At 35.9% G+C, this 26,182-nt stretch overlaps 1 protein-coding gene across 3 annotated transcripts in view; it reads right to left on the bottom strand.

Moving 5' to 3' along the window:
* Positions 1–2,517: 2,517 nt before the first annotated feature.
* zgc:92140 (uncharacterized protein LOC447854 homolog) overlaps positions 2,518–26,182 on the bottom strand; it is a 63,657-nt gene continuing 39,992 nt past the window's right edge. For all 3 annotated transcript variants that reach the window (XM_056463796.1, XM_056463797.1, XM_056463798.1), the window contains exons 3-6: positions 19,101–19,186; positions 10,556–10,626; positions 6,934–6,994; positions 2,518–3,952 (exon numbers count right to left, since the gene is read on the bottom strand). In XM_056463796.1, the coding sequence (XP_056319771.1) occupies positions 3,902–3,952; positions 6,934–6,994; positions 10,556–10,626; positions 19,101–19,186 (269 nt within the window). In that variant the 3' untranslated portion in view covers positions 2,518–3,901. The remainder of the gene's footprint in view (positions 3,953–6,933; positions 6,995–10,555; positions 10,627–19,100; positions 19,187–26,182) is intronic.

The following is a 26,182-nucleotide window of genomic DNA, read 5'->3' as shown; positions in this document are numbered from 1 at the left end:
GAGATAAATGAGACAGAGAATCCCTTTTCTCAATATGACAACCACAGTTTATTCATGTAATGTGTGAGGATAATAAAAACGGTAAAGACATTTACTTTTGTCAATTATTATGCCAATTTCTTTTTGCACATTTTTTTTCGAGTAGATATGAAATTATCACATTTATTTCATTAACATTTTTGTCATCATGTTGTACTTTGAAATACAAAATTGTTTCAGAGAAATATTACTCTGACTATAAACACAAGTAATAATGTCATTTAAATGTATATTACTTCAAATTTAACCATGATAACAAAACATTAATCTAAAAAGGAATAGTATTATCCTATATTTTTTCCTATTTGCACAGTCTTGAGAGAGATTTGTGCAGGACGGGAGTTAAATAATTAAAATGTGTGAATGCAATGTGTGAATTACATGTGTGAATGCAACATACAGTTTAATTGTTGGAAACAGTGTAGTGCGAAAAAGTCTAGTTACTGATAACCTAAATAGAGTTTCAGCAGGTTTTAATTTGCCATTACACAGTTTAAGAAGGCCTTGGAGCAGAAAGACTTAAATTCATTATAATAAAGTCATTAATAAAGTCATTGCATGAAATATTCAATGAAATTCAATGCAAATAAATAAATAAACATGTTTTATTAGATGATTATTTCCATATTCTAGTGTTTGCAAGCAGTTATTAAAATATTTTTAATTCAAATGTAAAATTTAAGAGGGTAAAAAGGAAAAGTCCATTTACAACCCGCAGAAACTCCTTCAAACTGTATTACACGAAGACTGACTGATCAGAAATTAGAACAATACAAACCAAATTACACAATATGTAAAACAAGTTTGGGTCTTGTTTAACATCAGGGGCCAGTTTTTCAATCCAGTGGGATTTTGGATCACTTATTGGCTCAAATCTTGGAAATAAGTTTTTCAACAGTAACAGAGGGATTTCGAATTAAGATCAGACCATGGAATGCACTCTTACATTTGATTTAGATCAAACCTGAACTTTAGGTTATTCTTTGAACTCAGATTGGGATCTATTTGATCCAAAAGAAACATGATTATCCTGATCCCATCAGAAGAGTGGATTCAGTTGTGATTTTTTTTTAACCAAATAAAATTTTTTAAGTTTTAGTTTTTCAAGTTATTATCACAAACCTAATGGCTACTGGTGATATGTGAATTCCTTCATATTTGATGCCTATAAAGCATGTTGCATCTAATGAGATATGGTAAACAACAACAAAACAATATCAAAGCATAGAACAAACTAAAAATGTTTGTTGATTGCAGCTTCTGTTTCTTACTATTAAAACAAACAATGGCTGCTTGTGGCCACTGGTATTTGGCCTACCTGTTGTTCTTTGTTAAATCAGTAGGCTACACTGTTGGTTCATTTTTAAGGCTCTAGTAAACAGGATTTGGTAAGTTGGTATTTAGATCACAGTGATCCAACCTAATGTTCCTTTAAAAACTGTCATAAAAGTAAGATAGATCAGTTAATCGTTTCCTTTCCTTTCTATTCCATGTTATTTCCTCTCTGGGCTGGCTACCTGTCATTGATTTTAAATGATTCATTTTTGTTTATAAATTCTTAAATGGTCTGGGACCATCTTATTGATCAGATCTCCTACATGTATATAATCCTGGTAGGTCACTAAGGTCATCTGATCAGTTTATTATTTCTCTACCAATGTTCCAGTGAAAGTGAAGTGGGGATCAGGATTTTGCTGTTATCAGCCAAAAATATTGGGACAAGATTCCACCCTACATTAGACACGCTCCAACTTTATCTGTTTTTAAAAATCTTCTGAAACTGCATCTCTGTTCTTTAGCATCTGAGTCTTTTTTAATGTTTAGGGGTTTGTCTTAGGTTTTAATTGTTATGCATGTGCTGTATTGCTTATTTTAATTTGATTGTGCTCAGCACTTTGGGCAACGTTTTGTTGGTAAAACTGTGCTATATAAACAAACTAACTAATTAACTAATCCTGGATAGCAAAACATGGGATTTCCAAATCTGGATTCAATTTTATTCTTTCCAAATCTGGATTAAAACGGCCCAGGAGTCACAACTGATGTTGAAAAGTCTAAAAATGTCACATATTATAGTGTAGTGCTGCCTTTCAATCTGCAGGTGGAGACAAACCACAACAAGTGAGTGTAATTAAAACGAACATATGCTTCGCGTTGGTTTGTCAACATCTCCTGTGTCTCATCTCTGTGTGAACTCTTCGAAAAGACGTGATGTCGGACAGCTATTTTAACAGTATAGTTAAACAATTGTAAGATGTTATACATTAACCCACTTGTGTAAATGCCATCTGCACATTTCTGCATTTGAAATTCGAACCCCAGAACCCATTAAGTATTTTAAACGTTATGAGTCAGACCACCAACAGGAAATATGACGCTGGAATAGATTAATGATGTCAGCAAAGCAGTACGTACCTACACACACACACACACACACCTAATAAATGGGCGAGACAGCACACAAACAGAAACCACAGCTCCCGTGTCTTATATTTTAATAGAAAAAGAAAACATATCGAAAATAAACATTAAAAAGGATTTAATCCACTAATTATAATTACAGATGCTTGGTCGGCGCTGTGTCTCCAAAGTGACCCCATCCCACCTCAGACCAGTGTAGTGGTCTCTGAATTTTATGCATTATAGCCAACTCAACTGAACGAGAAACATAGCTAAACATAAACAGGCCTACAGCAGACACCTCATCCCTCTGACAACGATTAACATGGTCAAACCTGGCTCTCAGACATAAATTAACACACTGAAAACCTCAAACAATCCCAGTTTGCTTTCTTCACAGTCAATTAACTATATTAAGAAAAGCCTCGACAGTTGATACAGATCTGTACGTTAAATTGTGCCATCTTGCGGCTTGCTGTTAGGGCTATGTTTGGGTTTGTGCGTGGGTAACAAGTCTGACCATGTTTCCGCCCATTTTCTGAGAACTTTACAAATAATACCAGGATATTCAAATTGAAAGTGAGAACTACTATGTTTGGAAAGAGGGTGGGGTGATTAATTTGGCCTATGCATGTGTGATCGAGTGTGTTATGGGGTCACCGCACAGCCCTGACCTTTACAGCACAAGCTTGAGGAGGTCTGATCTATGCAAAAAAGCAACACATTTATGGAACAAACAAATCAATCTTGACAAAATAAAAAAAAAGGTCCTTCAAAAGGCAGGAGTCCAGATCAAATGTTCAAAAACTTGCCACCTCGTTCTTTATCAAAATATCAAAATAATCAGCCAGTTCGTTCATACATAAAGTCGCTCTTATTAAAATATCTCTCTTGTTCAGTCCCAAAAACCCACAACACTCCATCTTTACATTCGCTCTCCGTTCTCTCTCCAGAAGATGATGGTAAGCTCTCCTCTCGATCCTCCGTATGTCAGATTTTTCTCTGGCCTGCCACTTAAAACAAGGACTGGGAGGGGCATGTCGTCTTTCTTCTCTCCATTTCCTTTCATCTTGCTTTCCTCGACATAATCTCTCTCTCAGTCGGAGGAAGGGGGCCGTTTCAATGCTGGCTGTAGGAGGAGGGGGGGACGGCGGGTCGTCATTTCACATCAGAGTGAGTCTGTGTTGATAATACATCAATCAAGCTGTTCTTTCTTCACCCAAAACCATCTAGATTCTCCAAGCAAGGCAACCCCGAGAGAGGAGAAGGGGTCAAGGGTGCAACAGCCTATGAGGAAAAGTCCTGCGCTCTTTCGCTCTCACAAGCACACACTCTCACGCACTCACACACGCACGCACACTCGCTCTCAGACCGACAGAGTGTCACAGACATAGGAAACACTGATTTTTGAGTTCACACTCGCTCTCTTTTTCCATCTCTGGCAAGATCTGGCACCTCTCTGCTATGTCACATCGTCCTCCTCCTCCTCCTCCTCCGAGCAGTAGTCCCGACCCTGGAGAAGATTAAAGCAGAAATTAAAACGATATAATATTTATATCCTATCCCTCTGAGCGACAAAACATTTTTTCAGTTGCCAGGTAGCTCCAGCCAAAATTTCCCTCCTCAAGAATAGTAAATCTTATCCAAGGAGAAGCTGATATGAGAAACACAGAATACAAGAGTTTCTCCAGTTTCAAATGGGAAAAAGATCCAGACAAAGCGATAGTTCACCCAAAGCTCATCATTCTGTCAACGTTTACTCCGCCTTTGCTTGTTCCAAACCTGTTTGACTTTCTTCTGTTGAATACCAAACAAGATATTCTGAAGGAAGTAACCTATGAGTAGTAGTTTCAGGTTTTCAGCCTTCATTCATTCATTATTTTCCTTCGGCTTAGTCTCTATTTCAGAGGTTGCCACAGCGGAATGAACCGCCAACTATTCCAGCATATGTTTTACGCAGCCGATGCCCTTTCAGCTGCAACCCAGTACTGGGAAACACCCATACACACTCATTCAAACACACACACACACACACACACACACGCACACGCATACACACACACACACACACACACACTCATACACTACAGACAATTTAGTTTATTCAATTCACCTATAGCGCATGTCTTTGGACTGTGGGGAAAACCGGAGCACCTGGAGGAAACTCATGCGAACAAGGGAAGAACATGCAAACTCGAACCAGTGACTTATTTTGCTGTGAGACTACAGTGTTAACCACTGATCCACCATGCTGCCTGTTTTCAGCTGTCTTCAAAATATATTTTGTGTTCAACAGAAATAAAACCTCTTAGTTTTGGAAGCACTTGAGGGCTAGCAAATGTATTTTTTTTTCTAATTACTGTTTAGGGATTTTCACTTTTATTTGTAAGGACAGTGGGGATTTTACAGACAGGAAAGTGTAGGGAGCGGAGATACATTGTAGAACGCAGCAGTCAACTTTAATCAAATGACATAAGTGTAGTTAACTCAAAATATACTGAAAGGTAATTCTACTTAATGGAAAAGAGTTTTGAACTCAGTGTTGAAGGTAATAAGTTAATTAAATACCTCATTACTTCAACTTAAATAGGGTAAGTTCACAGTACTTATAAAGATTAGTTTTTTTAACTCAAGTGGTTTGTTGCAATCGGTTTCCTCAAACGGTTTGAGTTGCCTTAACTTATTGGGTTTTACAGTGTGCTTATGCTGCATATAAATATTTGTTATGAGACTGAATAGAAAACAGAATAGAATAGAGAGTGTTATGCTGATGATACACTAAGCGTGTTTTAGAGCAGTGTTGCTGGATACTTTGGAAAGTGATGCCATTAATGGGTAAGAAAGTGAGGCACAGGGCAAATAATTAGGGCAACCGGATCCAGGTAAAATTGTTTGCCTATACTCGATAGGAAATTAGCCAAGCAACATCGCTCTGCAATATTGCCCAGCAACATTGCTTAAAACGTTGCCCTGTGCATTACTGTCATAATAGGACCAGATCATTCTGCAAATGTCTTTCTTTTTTTTTTCGTTCCTTTAAAACCTGATTTACCACATTTTAATATTTTTTTATAGGTTTAATAATTTTTATTCTTCTTATTTTTTATTTATTATACTGGTTTCATTTATTCTTATGTAAAGCACTTTTAATTACCATTGTGTATGAAATGTGCTACATAAATAAACTAGCCTAGCCTAAATGCAATTAATTTATTTTCTATTTTTAAAAAGAACTGAAAATAGAATAGCAAGCAGTAGTGTTCGCCATGTATTTAGTTACATAAATAGTTTTATTTGCTTATTGCTGAAATCTTGTAACAGGACAAGGTCTTAAACCAGGGGTTTTATATATATATATATATATATTTTTTTTTTTTTGCCAAATCTGAAATATATTCTGTTAAGCAGTTTGTGTAAACAGAAAACAAGAGCCACCACGAAATCAAATTTTTACAAACTTACTCCACTACATCCGCTTGTACAATTGAACTGACACTTTTACAAAGTATTTCATTCTAAACAGTCAGATCTGATTGTAATTTATTAATATAGCAACCAAAATAAATATTCAAAATATTCACAACACTAATAGATTCGATTTCATCACATGTAAAAATGACTGTGAGGACAGTTAGTCAGTGATTCTCTCTTACATTTTCTATAATTTTTTAGTTGGGTAAATAAATTATTATTTATTAATAATAATAATAATTATTATTAATCATGCTCTCTCTGTGTTATCACAGCAAAATAAGTCACTGGTTCGAGTCCTGGCTGGACCAGTTGGCATTTCTGTGTGGAGTTTGCATGTTCTCCCCTTGTTCGCGCGAGTTTCCTCCAGGTGCTCTGGTTTCCCCCACAATCCAAATATATGAACTATAAATGAATTGGGTAAGCAAAATTAGTGTATGAGTGTGTGTGAATGTGAGAGTGTATGGGTGTTTCCCTGTACTGAGTTGCAGCTGGAAGGGCATCCACTGCGTAAAACATATGTTGGAATAGTTGGCGGTTCATTCCGCTGTGGCCTGATAAATAAGGGACAAAGCTGAAGGAAAATAAATTAATTATTTATTATTATTATTATTATTATTATTATTATTATTATTATTATTATTATTATTATTATTATTATAGTACAATATCAGATTATTATTATTAAAATCTAAAATGTTTAATTATAATACGTTTAAATCCAACTGATCTCAAACCTTAGACACAAAGACAGATAAGAGAGAGCGAGTGAGAGAGAAAGAGGGAAGTAATGGGGAAAAAAGCAGATCCATAAATACATCATTTTATCTCCAGAGCTCAACAGGAAGTACCAGACAGGCGAAGCACATGGTCGGAATGACAAGCCAATCTTTTAAATGTCACAATCTAGATAAACGAGCGGTTTCATATACAGTACACCGCCGCCCCTTTAAAAAGTGGAACCCATCTGCTTCCTCCTTTACTTCTGTGCCTCATTTTGTTTTCCCTCCATTCCTCCCTCACCTTCTCAATCTTCTCATCCAGCATTCTGAAGAACTCCTGCTGACTCTCTGACGTATGAATGCTGAGAGAAGGAGAGAGAAAAAGAGAGGAAGTTAGAGGGGGTAGGAGAAGGGAAGCAACAAATACACTCAAATTTTCCATTACAACCAGCATAAAGAGCACAAGCACACACTCTCGTGCATACACACAGACACACAGACACACACAAGGCTACCAGCTCCTGTAGGACCCAGAGTGGCTGGGCAGGAATCATTTTTATAGACACATTACAGCAGCAGGGGCCATAAACCCTCTCCACACACACACAGCACATTAACTGAACATTACTGCATCGACACACATAAAACAATAATGAACTGTTCGTTAATGAACATGCCCCCCAACTACAATTTCTTTTCATCCAGACGTTTCGATCAACATATGTAGTAGTATTCTGTGCAGCATGTTTAAAATGCATCGCAGATCAGTGAAAATTAACGTCCATTAAATAAACAGTCATAAAATATTAAAGGTTACCATATAAATCAATCTACCAGTAAAGATGCTATATGTAAGAATTTTTGTGTTCATTGTTTTTTTTTAAATATTTTTAATGGTTTATTAATTATTAAATATGTTTGTTTAATATTTTAATATTGCCAATATGTGAAGAGCTTGTAAAAAATTTAACTCTCAACTTCCTTGGTCATCTATGAAATTCTGTAGAAAGAATTAATGAAGATTTCATAAAAAAAAATAAATAAAAAAAAACGTAAAAACCATAAACAAAACATAATTTTTGTATAAAATAACAAAAAGGTGTTGTGTTTACATTCCATTTTAGACAACTCAGTGGCAATATTTTAACTTCAGAACAGTTAAGAAATCAATATTTGGAAGAAAAACCTTCATCTTTCAATCATTCATTTATTTTCCTTCGGCTTTGTCGCTTATTTGTAAGGGGTCACCACAGCAGAATGAACCGCCAACTATTCCAGCATATGTTTTACGCAGCGGATGCCCTTCCAGCTGCAACCCAGTACTGGGAAACACCAATACACTCACATTCACACACTCATACACTACGTTAAGTTTATTTATAAACTAATTTCGAGAGGATCATGCGGTTATGATTGTCCTCCGCTGGTCCCACATCAGCTCACGATTGATAATCAGATGATCCCTAACTCACTATAAATAACCAGAGTTTTATTATCTCAGTATCTTCGTCTTGAAGAATCCCCACCCTTACTCCCTCTCCTATCCAGATGGGCGACACGGCGGCCCAGTGATTAGCACTGTTGCCTCAAAGCAAGAATATCTCCGGTTTAAGTCCCTTCTAAACCAGTTGACATTTCTGTGTGGAGTTTGCTCTTTCTTCCCATGCTCGAGTGGGTTTTCCCCCGGTTCTCCGGTTTCCTTCCACAGTCCAAAAACATGCAATCTAAGTAAATTGAACATACCAAATTTTTATCATAGCCAAGCTCTTAGCGAGTACACCTCTCCTCAGCCATCCTATATCTGTCAATAGCCAGAAAAAGCTGGAGGGTGGGTGGGGGGGGTCATCAAGATCTACCTGAGCTCAAACTCCCCTTTCGCCCTGCTAATGGGAGCCCAGGGCTCGAGGATCTCATAAGGTCAGGGCTCTCTCCTGGGACAGCATGCCAAACAAGCTGTATTATCAATCATCAGCTAAGTGTGAACTCTTGAAATCTAATTTAGTTCATCCAATTCACTTATAGCGCTTGTCTTTAGACTGTGGGGAAAACCGGAGCACTCGGAGGAAACCCATGCCAACAAGGGGAGAATATGCAAACTCCACACAGAAATGCCAACTGGCCCAGCCAGAACTCGAACCAGTGAACTGCTTGCTGTAAGGTGACAGTGCTGACCACTGAACCACCGTGCCACCCCGTCTTTCAATCACAACAAATAAAAACTAAGCAATTGCCATTAAATTGGAATAAATGGTATTAGACCTTTATGCAACATGATGAATATTAACATTTTACTCAAAACCATAACTAATAAGTCTAGAAAAGTTTTTTTTACATAACTATTCAGCAGTACAAAAAATGGTCATGTCTAGAATTCAGAATATTTACAGTGCTTCCCACACATAGACTTTACTTGGGCAGACCGCTCATATATTAACAGCCGCCCAAGTATATTTAGTAACACTTTTTTTGTATTCTAACCATCCTTTTACAATTTTTTTGTATCCAAGCAGTATAACCAAACATCCACGATCGATTGCGTAGTGGAAAATTCTCTCTCGTTTACTCATTTCAATAATCTACATCAGGGGTCACCAATCTCGGTCCTGGAGGGCCGGTGTCCCTGCAGGGTTTAGCTCAAACTTGCCTCAACACACCTGGCTGGGTGTTTCAAGTATACCTAGTAAGACCTTGATTAGCTCGTTCAGGTGTGTTTGATTAGGTTTGGAGCTAAAATCTGCAGGACACCGGCCCTCCAGGAACAAGTTTGGTGGCCCCTGATCTACATGTTTTAATTTTGTAATTATTATATTTATTTGAGATTTTGTCTGTTTTTATTCCTTTTTTTCTGTCATTTCTTTCTTATTTGCTGTTTATTTTCTTAAGTTGATGATGTCAATATATTAAATATTTTATACATCTTAAATGACACCAAAATGTCATGCCAATAAAGCAACCTGAACTTAAATGTGAGATAGAGAGAAGCAGATTTTACCTGTCAATGGGTGCACATGGCTCTTTCCTTTTTAATTTATAAGTCTTTTTAAACTTTAACCCATTGAAAAGAAACAATTTATAACAGTTTATTAATAACTAAAAATATTGTTAAGAATAAAATTGTGGTTTATGTGCCCCATATAGTTAACTATTTATGTGATGTGGGTAAATGGTGTGTTTTGATCAGGCTACCACCACAACTATACTTCAAACTTGTGGGAAGCACTGGATTATATTATTATATTTACAGAATATAAATGATAAGTAATAATGAATTAATAATGCTAAAGTTAACAGTTAAAACCCTCTGTTAAAAATGTCTGAAATGAAGAGATACTGAGGAAAAAGAAAGATCTTTGAAAGTGCGCAGTCATGCCTGCAATCATTTTGATAATGGAAAAGTACACTAAAAGCACAAGTTGTGCAATGGTTATTGTAAATAATGGTATATTTACACCCCTAGCTTGAAATTAAATAAGGGTGAAACTTAATCTATGATTGAAATAATACTTTAAATGACTTAAAGATAAAAAAAACATGCTCGATTTTTATTCTTATAATAATCACAGTTCAGTTGTTGTTTTTGTTATCACTGTTGCTTTACAAATACTATTTCACTAGAAACAATTATACCAATTAAACACCCTGAAATAGACAATTACATCCGAAGGCAATAAACACCTCATGTTTACATACAATAAGTTGCAAAACATATGGCACGTTACACTCAAACAGAACATGCAAATGAGATCCAGAGGGGATAAAACCGGCCGCGAAGCAAAACAAACCAATCCAAACCACACACAATTTACAGACTTCTGGCACGTTTTCAACAGAGCGAGAACTCAAATGCCCTCACCAGCATACACAAAACAAACAGAAACACACGCATGGCGCAAACACAAAGACGCATGCATAAACCCACTCACTTGGTCTTGTTGGCGCTGGGCCCGGGCACCTCTTTGTGCTGTTTGGTCCTGTGCTGCGTCGAGCTCTTCTCCTGCAAACACACCCAGAATGAATACGTTTGCACTTACTACTGTTCACAATGGAGCCAAACTCCAAGTCCCTGGTGGCCCTTCGGTGCAGAGGCCCCGTCGGCTCCTGGATGTGAGCCAGAAGCAGCTTCTCTGCCTGGGACACAGCGTGATACTGAGGCCCTGGGAGTGACCTTACTCTGGCCACCGCTAATGAGAATGATGCCCTGCTGAGAGACAGCGAGAGACGGGACTGCCCTCGCTTTCACTGCCTCGCTGTTATTCTGTGAACCCGCTTATCAGAACACGGGCATCCCAACACCTGCTCCGCCTGTACAGCTTCATTAACACAGGCCAGTCTAAAAGGGGATGTGTAGTGGAAAATAGCTCAGTTTGAAGCTTAATAGTTCAGTGTATTGTGCAGAGATTGTGTGTGTTTATGATGCAACTAGACAGTTTAATGAAACGTAAGAGATTCTTGGTTACAATGTCGATAGCTGTGGGCAATAAAGGCACAATATGAAAGATTTTTTTCATTAAAATATACAAACATTACCCCAAATATTCCCAAAAAATTAAAACAGCGTTATACAATTTTATAATTGTCCACACGAATGTTTTTGTTTAAAACTGCATATTTTTCTCTCTTTTTCGGTCTTCCATCCACACAGAGGTGGCATTTTCAGGAGGAGGCTTTAGAAAACGATGACGCAGTTTAGTCATGTGACCAATCAGCTAACATGGTGGACTACATTTTAACGCAGATGCTTTGGGTGCTGTCCGGTTTGACGACTTTATTAAAGCTTAATATGAGTTTGTACATGCTCCATATTGCCTCTCTTTAAAGGACATGGAATGTTTACTGGTGGCTGTGGTTCAGCAGCAGAAGCAGACGACAGTTGTGACATTCTGCCAAAAGCTTCAAACCTATGGAATAAAATCACTGTCATTAATATTTCGTGCGTAAATAAAATTCACGCATCCGTAATTATAAAATCGTAAAGGAAAACGGAGCGTACTCGTAATTTTACGAGGCTACAATTCCAAAATCTGCAATTAGAACAGACACAGATACGACATTTTGTTTTTCTGTTTGTTTATGACTGATAAATTTACGATGAGTGTACTTTACAAACACGAATTACAGTTTCTCCACGGACACGAAGTCCTGATTACGAGTACGAATCAAACAGCGACACTTCACTGTCAAAAATACGTCACCGCTTCCACAGGCATTAATAAACAAGCGAGAGTCATCGATCATAACGGCGCGCCCGCTGGACGTTCGAGCTCCACACACACCGTCTCAGATAAGATTTCTGTTATTCCCTCTTTGAGAAATGTCCGTCATGAGCTGTAATAAAGGTTGAGACTCAATGAGGTCCTATTTCGCTGTGTTTCTTGGACATTTTACTGAATCAAAATTAAGAACGGGCCGAGGATAGAGAGCTAGCATAATGTCAGTTAACATTACAGGTCTCTCAGTGAATCACTGAACGGTGTTCAACTATAACATGACATGTGTTGATCAAGTCACCTTTTTTAAAGCCAGATCGACCATTGATCTAATATGTAATGAAGATATCAGCAAAAGGCAGTTTAAATAATTGAGGGTTTGTGCTCACCAGAAGTTTGTAACGTTAAACATTTATGAGACTATGAATCAAAATAAATAAATGTTAAATATGTGACCCCGGACCACAAAACCAGACATGAGGGGCAATCATCTGAAACTATCCTGTATGTCATCTGAAAGCTGAATAATTAAGCTCCTCATTGATGAATGGAGAGGAGATGATATGATCAGATATATATATATATATATATATATATATATATATATATATATATATATATATATATATATATATATATATATATATATATTTATATATTTATATTATCTTTAAATTTGTACAAAGTAAGGTATTAGTAACTATTGATATAAATGTTTGTTATGTTATTTGTTATTATCTGTTTGTTATATTACTTGATTAAACTATTAGTTACATTATATTGTATTACTATAATTAATAAACTATTACCATAAACATTTATATTACCATCTAGCCGTATACTATTCGGTGCGTTTCCCTCTTTCCGTGTGTGTTTGTTCTATATTGGTGATTGTTTAATTACCACATTATATTTTGCTTATTCTGGTTTATTTAAAGTTAATTAATTGATAAGAGTAAAACTTTTCTTTGTTTTATCTACCTATACTGGATAAATCTGTCTAATTTAATTTGTGTTCTCTGGTGATCTTAGAGTATTTGAGAGTTATTTAAACAGTTAAAATAGGTGACTTAATCAACAGATGTCATGTTATAGTTAAGTGATTCACTGAGAGACTCTGCGCTCGCTGCCTGTAACGTTAACTGACATTATGCTAGCTCTCTATCCTCGGCCCGTTCTTCATTTTGATTCTGTAAAATGTCCAAGAAACACAGCGAAATAGGACCTCATTGAGTCTCAACCTTTATTACAGCTCATGACGGACATTTCTCAAAGAGGGAATAACAGAAATCTTATCTGAGACGGTGTGTGTAAGCTCGAACGTCCAGCAGGCGCGCCGTTATGATCGATGACTCTCGCTTGTTTATTAATGCCTGTGGAAGCGGTGACGTATTTTTGACAGTGAAGTGTCGCTGTTTGATTCGTACTCGTAATCAGGACTTCGTGTCCGTGGAGAAACTGTAATTCGTGTTTGTAAAGTACACTCATCGTAAATTTATCAGTCATAAACAAACAGAAAAACAAAATGTCGTATCTGTGTCTGTTCTAATTGCAGATTTTGGAATTGTAGCCCCTTAAAATTACGAGTACGCTCCGTTTTCCTTTACGATTTTATAATCACGGATGCGTGAATTTTATTTACGCACGAAATATTAATGACAGTGATTTTATTCCATACAAACCTCCTCACTATCATTATTCATATTATTAATATTATTACTTCTACTTTTGTTACCATTATTAGTATTACTGTTCTGACTTGTCCTCCTGTTATCTCCTGATTATTATCATTATAAGTATTTCTACCATTGTCATTATTCAGGTTGCTGTCCTTGTTGTAATAGTAGTAGTGATTGTAGTAGTAGTTGTGCTTGTTGAAGTAGTAGTTGAAGTAGTAGCAGTTATAGTAGACGTCATTGGTGTAGTAGTATCAGAATTAGTAGATGTTGTAGTAGCAGTGGTTGTCATTGATGTAGTAGTATCAGAATTAGTAGATGTTGTAGTAGCAGTGTTGTCATTGGTGTAGTAGTATTAGAATTAGTAGATGTTGTAGTAGCAGTGGTTGTCATTGGTGTAGTAGTATCAGAATTAGTAGATGTTGTAGTAGCAGTGGTTGTCATTGGTGTAGTAGTATCAGAATTAGTAGATGTTGTAGTAGCAGTGGTTGTCATTGGTGTAGTAGTATCAGAATTAGTAGATGTTGTAGTAGCAGTGGTTGTCATTGGTGTGGTAGTATTAGAATTAGTAGATGTTGTAGTAGCAGTGGTTGTCATTGGTGTGGTAGTATCAGAATTAGTAGATGTTGTAGTAGCAGTGGTTGTCATTGGTGTAGTAGTATCAGAATTAGTAGATGTTGTAGTAGCAGTGGTTGTCATTGGTGTAGTAGTATCAGAATTAGTAGATGTTGTAGTAGCAGTGGTTGTCATTGGTGTAGTAGTATCAGAATTAGTAGATGTTGTAGTAGCAGTGGTTGTCATTGGTGTAGTAGTATCAGAATTAGTAGATGTTGTAGTAGCAGTGGTTGTCATTGGTGTAGTAGTATCAGAATTAGTAGATGTTGTAGTAGCAGTGGTTGTCATTGGTGTAGTAGTATTAGAATTAGTAGATGTTGTAGTAGCAGTGGTTGTCATTGGTGTAGTAGTATCAGAATTAGTAGATGTTGTAGTAGCAGTGGTGTCATTGGTGTAGTAGTATCAGAATTAGTAGATGTTGTAGTAGCAGTGGTTGTCATTGGTGTAGTAGTATCAGAATTAGTAGATGTTGTAGTAGCAGTGGTTGTCATTGGTGTAGTAGTATTAGAATTAGTAGATGTTGTAGTAGCAGTGGTTGTCATTGGTGTGGTAGTATCAGAATTAGTAGATGTTGTAGTAGCAGTGGTTGTCATTGGTGTAGTAGTATTAGAATTAGTAGATGTTGTAGTAGCAGTGTTGTCATTGGTGTAGTAGTATCAGAATTAGTAGATGTTGTAGTAGCAGTGTTGTCATTGGTGTAGTAGTATCAGAATTAGTAGATGTTGTAGTAGCAGTGGTTGTCATTGGTGTAGTAGTATCAGAATTAGTAGATGTTGTAGTAGCAGTGGTTGTCATTGGTGTAGTAGTATCAGAATTAGTAGATGTTGTAGTAGCAGTGGTTGTCATTGGTGTAGTAGTATCAGAATTAGTAGATGTTGTAGTAGCAGTGGTTGTCATTGGTGTAGTAGTATCAGAATTAGTAGATGTTGTAGTAGCAGTGGTTGTCATTGGTGTGGTAGTATTAGAATTAGTAGATGTTGTAGTAGCAGTGGTTGTCATTGGTGTGGTAGTATCAGAATTAGTAGATGTTGTAGTAGCAGTGGTTGTCATTGGTGTAGTAGTATCAGAATTAGTAGATGTTGTAGTAGCAGTGGTTGTCATTGGTGTAGTAGTATCAGAATTAGTAGATGTTGTAGTAGCAGTGGTTGTCATTGGTGTAGTAGTATTAGAATTAGTAGATGTTGTAGTAGCAGTGGTTGTCATTGGTGTAGTAGTATCAGAATTAGTAGATGTTGTAGTAGCAGTGGTTGTCATTGGTGTAGTAGTATTAGAAGTAGCAGATGTTGTCGATGTAGATGTTGCAGTAGCAGTCGTTGTAGTAGTATGACTAGTAGTAGTGGTAAATGTTGTTGTAGTAGTATCAGTTGTAGTAGTATCAATAGTAGTAGTTGTTGTAGTAGTATTTTAGTAATTTTCTGTAGTAGTAGTAGTTGGTGTAGTACTTGTAATTATTAATATTGTTGTTGTCAGTCGTTATTACTGTTGTCCTTTCTTTTCATTATTACTACCATCACATTGCTATCATTGTTGTCACTCTTTACCACTGATTGATTTTTTTCTCTATCTATTTTATTTATATCTATGCTATTTGTTTCATTTAATGACTGTTTTACATGTTGTTGATGTATATGCAGTATATATTTTTTTTCTTATATATGTACTCTGACCATCCACCTAGTTACCTTTACAGACACACACACACTGTCATCATGTTTTTGTTGTTGTTTTGTTTTTTTAGTATGTGATCCCATTTTGTGTACTACTTGCATATTCTAATAAAAAAAAGTTTCAAAGAGACGGAAAGTAAATAAAAGCCAGGCAGATATGATGCAGGTAAAAGCGTCTTATGTCTGTACCCATGAACAGTACATGAATTTTCAGTCGTTTTAGTGTGGATGAACATTTTTTGGGAAGAATTGAAAACGATAGTGTGGACATGCAGCATTGTTAGATGAAAACGCCTCTTCAAATTTATCTGCATAAGAGTAGACGTAGCCAAAGAATGTTCAAATCCTAGAACAAGCAATTTTAATAGAGACATGAAGTGCGTTTCTATGACTATTTTAATGACATTATACACAGGATGGGAATTATACATTGACGATCACAGGGGTCAACTTGTTAGTTTGTGAAATACATGTTTCAGTCATTTATGTATATTTATTTATAATTACATCTGATTTATAATCATAATTTTTCAGTGTTTCGAGGGATTACTTTGTGTATTCTGACAGTATATTCTGATTAGCTATTTCAGGTGTTACTATAAAGTTAGGTCAAACTATGCATCCAATTTGACTTTAAATTCAGGCTATATGTTGATAAAACACCAAATTTATGTGAACATTTAGGATGTCTATCGGTGCTCTAGATCTGCCAGTTGCAGTTGGATTTTTTTTTTTCCTTGCAGAGACTGATTGGCACGATTTTGCATTCACAATGGTATGAACTGTTAAAACGGTTGTTAAATATTATCTATTACTTTAATTATTAACATTATTATTTAAAATGGGGTGACACAGTGGCCCAGTGGTTAGCACTGTCTCCCCACAACAAGAAGGTCGCTGGTTTGAGTCCTGGCTATATCAGTTAGCATTTCTGTATGGAGTTTGCATGTTCTCCCCATGTTCTCGTGGGTTTCCTCCTGGTGCTCCGGTTTCCCCCACAGTCCAAAGACATGCAGTACAGGTGAATTGATTAAACTAAATTGACCGTAGTGTATGAGTGTGTATGGATATTTCCCACTACTGGGTTGCAGCTGGAAGGGCATCCTCAGTGTAAAATATATGCTGGATAAGTTGGTGGTTCATTCCGCTGTGGTGACCCCTGATTAATAATGGGACTAAGCGGAATGAAAATTAATGAATGGATTATTTAAAATACAGATCAGAGTGAACCATTTCTCAGTATTAAAGGGGTGATCTCCCCATACATCGTGTTTTCACGTCCTTCGAGGAGCATCAAGCATTAATTGCCCAGTAATTCGGACCATAATTACACAGCCTCGATTTCTGGTTTGTCTGTTTTTTAGAAAACTGGGAAACATCAAAGATGCTTTATTATGCTGTGTGTTTTATTAGACTGGACAGAGCACCATTATAACAGAACCCTAAAATGTATTTAGTATGATGATAAAACCGCAATTAATTGAAAGAAAGATGAAATAATTGAAATCAAAGAATTGGAAAGTGCTAGACTGTATCATAAGTGTCGAGTGTCGCACTCGTCTCTCATCAGCAATTGCTTTTGCTTTAGTTTTGCTTTGACAGCTTTCTTTCTCTGCTTCATACTGCCATAATAAGTTTGGAATATGTTTGTTCATCCATCCAGAAGTCTCTTAGGCTGTATTGAAGACCACAACTCCCATGATTCCACACTTGGTCATTACGTAATCAAGCTATGCCTTTGTTTGTTGTAAATACAGCTCTCTAGCAGTGAAAAAAATCCTACTGTGGCCATAAGGGTTAAAACATGACAATTTTATTCTGATCGCAGTATCATTCCACTCCAAACATTTGTTTTTAAATCTCAAATCACACCAGTAGTTTCAGTTTGGCTTTAAATAAATTTTATGTCTGACATTTAGAAGAAACGCAGTCTATAGTAAAAGCCACTATAATTTGTTTGTATTATTCGAATACTTTCCATTCCTTTTGCGATCTAAATACTGTTAAATAACTTGTATTTGAAAGAGGGAAACTAAAATACAAGTTTATACATATTTGGTTTTATTTAGGGCCCATTTTACTATGTTGTTTTTCTAAAATGTGACTTTTACATGACAAATTTGTTTATGTTTTCTCCGTATGTAACTCACAGCATAAACATGCTAAATAGCGTAAACAGCATGTGTTTGGTGTAACAAATGTAAATCTAAAACAGCAGATTTTTTCTATATTGGACAAAAGCTTAAATATGTATTTTGGAAAAGAAATAAAAAGGAAAAAATAAATGCAGGTTACACCCCCGCTGAGCACATTACCATATAGCATTAACATATGACGACCCATATTTGCATGTCAATGGCAGCGTTTAACAAGCTGGCAGTGACATTATTACTACTTTAACAGGTGAAAAGGTTAACCAACTATAACAGATGTCATTTCCATAAAGTATTAAACCATCTGTTTGGCTGCTTTATTTTGGTATTTAAAGGTCAGAATTGTCACAATACAAGAAAAGTGGAAAAAACTATATGCATGTGTATAGAGCTTTACGTAAAAAAAATAAATAAAATAAAGATGTACATTAAAGGAAAGACATTTTAATAGGCTTAGTAAAAGCTAAAGTTAACTAAATGAATTTATTTCATTACTTCATTCATTCACCTTCGGGTTATTTCCTTTATTCATTAGGGGTCACCACAGAGGACTGAACCACCAACTTATCCAGCATGTTTTACACAGCGGATGCCCTGCCAGCTGCAACCCAGTACTGGGAAACATCCATAGACACTCATTCACACACATACACTACGGACGATTTAATTTATTCAATTCACCTATAGGGAATATCTTTGGACTGTGGGGGAAACCGGAACCTGGCCCAGCCAGGACTTGAACCAGTGACCTTCTTGCTGTGAGGAGACCACTGAGCCATTGTGTCTCCATATATTCTTTTATTAAAGTTTATTATCATTTTATTATTAGGCAAAAAAATAGTCCAGACAAAGCCAGATGTCCCAGAACATTTGAGTGAGTGTGTTTATGAGAACTGGAGAAAATTGAATTTTGTCTGGTATGTGGCTGCCTAAGCATGAGAGTAAGAGACAAAGGGGGAAAATTTGTCAACTTCCCTCTCCCACATTCCAAACATGTTGGCACTCGCTGCATACACTTAGTTTTACTTCTCTATCTGTGCGTCAAAAACAAGCATATGTGCCTCAAGCAGACTGAATGCAAATACAAAGAAAAAATATGACAGGCATCACTGAACAAAAAGCAATTTCCCATGTGTGTTTTGAATCTCACCAGGTTCTCCTGGTTGCGTGCGTTTACTCGGTCCTCTTCTCCGCGCATGTACTTCACCTCCTCCACCCCCTTCATCTTATATTCATCTAAAGTGACAGACAGAGAAGGACATGTGTTAGAAATGATTCACCAAGAAGTGCAACTTCAGTCCTGTATGACTTTTGTCTTACATGGGACTAAAAAAAGAGACATTGAAAGAATGTACTGGTCATTTTTTCCAGTGAATGAGGACCAAAGCTTTCATGCATCAAAAAGGACACAAGAGCACCATAAAAGTGTTTTAAAAATAGCCCATATGACTCATATGCTATTTTCCAAGGCGTCTGAAGCCATAGCATACTTTGTGTGTGGGAAACAAGTAAAATGCAAATCTTTATGTTCAGCTTTTTAAAGGAATCTGTTGCACAAATGATTCAGTGAATCACTCAGATATCCCTTGTTTCACCTCTGTATGAACTACCATTAAAATCAACGAATCAGCTTTTTGAATGAATCTGTTGACCAAATTATTGAATGACTCAATTATCTTGTTTCAATCATCTGTCCAACAAATGATTCACTGACTCACTCATAGATTTCACTTGTTTCTTCATTGAAATCAACTTTTTGAATCACTTACTCATTAAAAGAATCTCCTTGTTTCATTACTGGATGATTCAGTTTTTTAACGAATATGTTGCACAAATAGTTGAGTGGATGACCTTTATCGGTAGATGAATCAGCTTGTTTGAACAAATCCGTTTACTGAATGATTCATTGAGTCACTCAAAGAGGACCCTCGTTACACTGCTGTATGAATTAGCCTTTAACTTGTTCCATAATGGGATGAATCAGCTTTTTTGCTCAAATCTGTCAAATGAATGATTCACTTACTAATTTAAAGATTTAATTCATTTCATGACTGGATGATTCAGCTTTTTGATGAATCTGTTGCACAAATAATTCAGTAAATCACTAAAATAATTCACCTGTTTTACCCATGGATGAATCAGCTTGTTTGAACAAATCTGTTAACTGAATGATTCAGTGAGTCACTCAAAGATGCCCCTTGGTATAATGCTGTATGAATTAGCTTTTTACGTATTCCTTCACAATATGAATCAGCGTTTTTGAGCAAATCTGTCAAATGAATGATTCACTTCCTCATTTAAAGATTTCACTTGTTTCATTACTGGATGATTCAGCTTTTTAATGAATCTGTTGCACAAATGATTCAGTGAATCACTAAAAGAATTCACTTGTTTTATTAGTGGATGAACCACCTTGTTTGAACAAATCTGTTTACTGAATGATTCTGTGAATCACTCAAAGATGCCCCTCCTTACATTACTGTATAAATTAGCATTCAACTTGTTCCATCACAGGATGAATCAGCTTTTTGAGCAAATCTGTCAAACAAATTATTTACTTATTTAAAGTTCTCACTTGTTTCATCACTGTGTGAATCAGCTTTTTTAATGAATCTGTTACACAAATGATTCACTGAATCACTCAAAGATGTCTCTATATCCCTATATATGACATGAATCAGCTTTTTGAATGAATATGTTGAACAATTATTTAATGACTCACTTGACTTGTTTCATCAGTGCAAGGAAATCTGTCAAATGAATGATTCAGTGACTCACTCATATATTTCACTTGTTTCTTTACTGGGTAAAATTAACTTTTTTTGGAACAAATCTGCTGAATAAATGATTCACATACTCAATAAAATCATCCCCTTGTTTCATTACTGGATGATTCAGCTATTAACGAATCTGTTGCACAAACAATTCAGCGAATCACTAAAAGAATTCACTTGTTTTATCAGTAGACGAATCAGCTTGTTTGAACAAATCTGTTTACTGAATGATTCAGTGACTCACTCAAAGATGCCCGTCGTTACATTACTTTATGAATTAGATTTTAACTTGTTCCATCACGGGATGAATCAACTTTAAGCAAATCTGTCAAATGAATGATTCACTTACTAATTTAAAGACGAAACATTTGTTTCATTACTGGATGAATCAGTGTTTTTTATTGAATCTCAAGCAAATGATTAAATGACAAATTCATTTTGACAATTATTTGTCACCACCTACTGGCCAAAAAATATAACTTGCATGATCTTCGGATGAAGAATCAAGTAACTTTCAAAAGTTAACTGTACTCCATGTTCAATACAGTGTTTCTATGCAAACTTTACTACACTTATTTACATGTGAGGTCATCTGACTAGAAACTGAAAACAAGACAATGTGTGGATGAAAAGACTAAAGACTGAAGCTGTTTAATAACCACAACAACTGCTCTCTTAGATTAAATATGCCACTATACTTCAAGCTATGCTCAATTTAGGAATACATTTGTGATTTAAACACTCATGCAGTCTTCTAATGATTAAATGTGTTAGTCTGAAATAACAAGAGTGTAAACAGTAACAAAACTAACAGTCAAAACTCCTCAACCCAGCTCTAGCAGATAAACATTTTGGATTTTGCCCTTTCCCAGCCATCAGTAATTACCAGCGGCCATGTGCGTGTTTGCATGTCCACGCATTCACTTCCTCATAACACATACACACACCCACACATACACACACATAAATCTGTCTTTTACTCTTGTCTACAAATCAGCGTGAGGCAATCGCAGCCCACTCAATCTCTGTTTATCTTCGCCTCTATCCGTCTTTCTCTCCTTTTCTCACTGTGAACTCCCTGTCAGTTACCATCATGACAGCTGGAGTGGGCAGCCTGTGAATGTGACTCAGTGCAGCCCATCCACACAAGCACAAAAAAAGCGAGAAAAGAGAGAGAGAGAAATATAAAAGGAGAGAGGAAAAAGAGAAGGAGCAACACCGCCAGTCTTTCACAGCTTGAGGAATGTAAACATGTCTTTGCACAAAAGACCACGCTCCGACATGCTGACAAACACTCGCACACACACACAAAGCCGAAACCAGAGCGAAACATCACACACAAATTAAAATCAAACTTAAATTGATTTGGCTAAGGTGGGTTACACAAAACAGGCCTCCTGGATTCTGAGAGCCAGAGACATAAATGCACATACATTCATACATACGACTACATCTCTATTCCCCCACACACACGTTCGCATCTATAGCATTACTAAAAAAGGAGACCTGAGGAACATTTTCCATATTCCACATTATCAGAGAGAGACAATCATTCATCTCAGACAATCGGAGGACTTTGGAGTTGTTCAATGTCATTATACTAAGGACACATTACCATATTCTTCGAGACACATTATTCATTTCATATTAAAAAAGGATCATAGATCACCATCCTCCAGTGATTCTGAATAGTCAACTACACATTGACAGGATTACTAGTTCTGTTTCATTACTGTTTAGTTCGGGTTTTTTAATGAATCAGGCAAACAAATGATTCATTTGAAGAAATCACTTGTAACTTAACTGGAAGAATCCATTTTTTAACAAATCCATTGAGTGAATGATTCAATGACTCGTATGAAGAAGTCATTTGTTTTATCAGTGAATGAATTAGCTTTCTGTACATATCTCTGAAACAAATGATTCAATGACTCACTTAAAGATGTTGCTTGTTTTGTCACTATGAATGAGCTTTAACGCGTTTCATTACTGGATGAATCTACTTTTCAAATTAAATAACGAATGGTTATTGACTCACTTGTTTTATCAGTGAATGAATCAGCTTTTTGAACAAATCTGTTAAAAGGATGATTCAATGACTCACTCGGAGATTAAATCAGTTCAATTCATCTTTATTTGTATAGCGCTTTTACAATGTAGATTGTGTCACAGCAGCTTTACATAGAAGATTATAGTGAATTGAAACAGTGTCAGTTAAATTTTCAGTGTTTAAGTTCAGTTCAGTTTAGCTCAGTTTAGTGTGGTTTAATATTCACTGCTGAGAGTCCAAACACTAAAGAGCAAATTCATCGATGCGCAGCTCTACAAGTCCCGAACTATGCAAGCCAGTGGCAACAGCGGCGAGGAAAAAACTTCACCAATTGGTGAAAGGGAAGAATTAAAAAACCTCGAGAGAAACCAGGCTCAGTTGGGCATGTCCATTTCTTATATGACCAAGCATCTTGTGCAGATTGCACTTGTTTATTTACGAGGTAAATCAGCTTTTTTAAACAAATATGTTAAACAAATTGTTTCAATGACTTGCGTATAAAGAAGTATTTCGTTTATTCAGTGGATTGATTAGGTTTCTGTACAACTTAGTGGAATGAATGATTCAATGACTCACTCAAAGATGTTGCTTGTTTTTTCTGTGAATTAGCTTTTAACATGTTTAATTGCTGGATGAATCTAATTTTCATATAAAAGTATTGAACCAATGGTTTATTGTCTCACTTGTTTTATCAGTGAATAAATTACTTCACTTGTTTCATTTTTAAATGAATCACTTTAACAAATGATTAAATGACAATTACAGCTACTTGTCGCCACCTACTGGCCTTAAATATAACGGATTCAACCTTCATTTGAAGCATCAATAACTTAAGTAATTTAAAATAAATTAAAATGATAATAACTTGTAACTATAAATACTGAATGAATCTGATTTTTTGAACGAATGTGTTGAAATGTGTACTCAATGACTCACTTAATCACTTTGCTTGTTTCACCACTGAACAAATTAGTTTTTTGAATGAATCTGTAAAAAAATTATTCAATGACTGAATCAAAGATGTTGCTTGTTTTGTCACTATGACTTAGCTTTAACATATTTCATCACTGGGTGAATCTACTTTTTATATGAAAGTGTTGAACAAATGGTTTGACTCAGTTATCAGTGAATGAATCAGCTTTTTGGACAGATATGTTGAACAAACTGATTTATTCAAGAACTTCACTTCAATGCATTACTGGATGAATCAGGATTTTTAAATGAATCTCTTTTACAGATGATTCAATGACTCACTCAAAGACAACTTTTTTTCATCACTGAATCCATTTTTTTAACAAATCGGTCTAATAAACGATCTAATGACTTGAAGGTCTTAAACGTCACAATTGTTATTTTATTGAATGAATCAGCTTTTTGGACAAACAATTTGATTCATTCAAGAACTTCACTTTTTTATTAATGGATGAATCAGCATTTTTAAATAAATCTCTTTAACAAATGATTTAATGAAAATTACAGTTACTTGTCGCCAGCTACTGGCCTTAAATGTAATGGATACAACCTTCATTTGAAACATCAATAATTAATAATTTGATCATAAGCAAGTAATTTTAAGTAACTTAAAATCATATCAATATCTTGTAACTATAAACACTGAATGAATCAGCTTTTTTGAATGAATGTGTTGAAAAATTTACTCAATAAATCACTCAGAGACTTTGCTTGTTTCACAACTGGACGAATCAGTTTTTGAATGAATCTGTTCGACAGATGGTTCAATGACTCACTCAAAGACAACTTTTTTTCCATCAATGAATCCATTTTTTTAACAAAACGGTGTAATAAATGATTCAATGACTCACTCAAAGATATCAATTGGCTTATAAATGGATGAATCAGCTTTTAATCAGTATTCAATGAACACACACACACACACACACACACACACACACACACACACACACAATTGAATGAACAGTGACACCATTACTAAAACAAAAGATCTAAACATATTCCAAATCCATCTTTTCAGAGAGAGAAACAATCACAAATTGATGCAGAACTCTGGGGTTGTTTGCTGTGAGAGAGAGTGACATTTTGTCAGTTTTGTATGTTCCAGACAGGCTATTTTTGGCAGTAAGATGAGAGCTTCTTTTATGTACGGATATTGTGATTGGCTAATTAGTGATAACAGCTTGATGTCGACCTTTAGGACCTGATGCAGAGATGCATGCTTGCCTTCTCAATAGACGGAAATTGAAAAAAGGTGGCTACTTTTATTATAGACCTGACATAAGGGGAATAAGAAATGTGGCAATATTGATCTAATTTGGAATATCTGATATGATTCCATATTATTGTATTCATAAAAAGAAACAACATTGGGAATACTGAGTTTTTTTATGTGTCTTTTATTAGGCTGTTATATTTCCTAAAGGTAATGATGGTAGGCAGCTTTGTGCCAGCTTTGGGTGTCATGACTCATAAGTATGACAGCACCAAGGCAAGGATATTTTTACAGCATCTGATTTTTCAGTCTTCAAAGCCCCAGAGACAGAGCTGGCCAGTTCAACTGTGTGAGTTAACTGCCAATTTGAAACAATAAAATTCATTTAGTTATTTATTCCTGGTACCACTAAAATGTATAATTAAAAATTAAATACTGCATAGTCATTTTTCTGCATAGATTAAGTTAAAAAATGCATGTAATTTTATGACAGACAAAAAGAGAGCGGGGGGGGGGGGGGGTATTTAATCTCAGCAGTCACACAATTTATTTATTTATTATTTAAATTTTTTTAACCATAGCCTCACTGTTTTATTCATTATTTTACCGCAGCTCCGCGTTTTAAAAAAAATTTCTCGCAGCTCCATCGGCAGAATGCAGCCTGCAGGTTAATGCTGACGTAATTATCATTCGACTGACGAGGGCAAATGTAGTAAGCGGAGTATATTTTTCGTTAAAACCAGTGGCAGCTAGAGTACAACACATGAAGACGATGAAACGGCCGGTAAGTTAACGTTAAGCTAGTTAAGAGCAGTGCAAAACAACGATGTCTGCAAACCACCGTGTGTGTACCGAATTATTCCTTGTACTGTAGCCCTTTAGCAGCAGCCTCTAGTTCAGTTTGCTGCTAACAGTGAAGAGACAGGCCCCGTAATGTTACCAAACACCAGCCATGAACCTAACACACCAGAATGGGCAGGTAGGATTGTCACTGAGGGAATATAAGAATTAGAATAATTCAGATTAATATTAATGAATATTACACCTGCTCAATGAAAAATGCCGAGACAATTAATGAAATCAGATGATTCCCTACATTAATAAATTTGACTTATCTTGATCAGAAAGCTAAAAATGAAAAAAAAAAGATGAAGCCATCATTAGAAAGTAATACTGTGGTTAAAAAAATGTCTGGCAGATAACAGTGCAATACTTCTTTT

The sequence above is a fragment of the Danio aesculapii genome, chromosome 8 (genome assembly GCF_903798145.1).
Source record: "Danio aesculapii chromosome 8, fDanAes4.1, whole genome shotgun sequence".
NCBI classification, from domain to species: domain Eukaryota; kingdom Metazoa; phylum Chordata; class Actinopteri; order Cypriniformes; family Danionidae; genus Danio; species Danio aesculapii.
The sequence above is the reverse complement of the archived record's forward strand: the minus strand, read 5'-3'. Positions and strand labels throughout refer to the sequence as shown.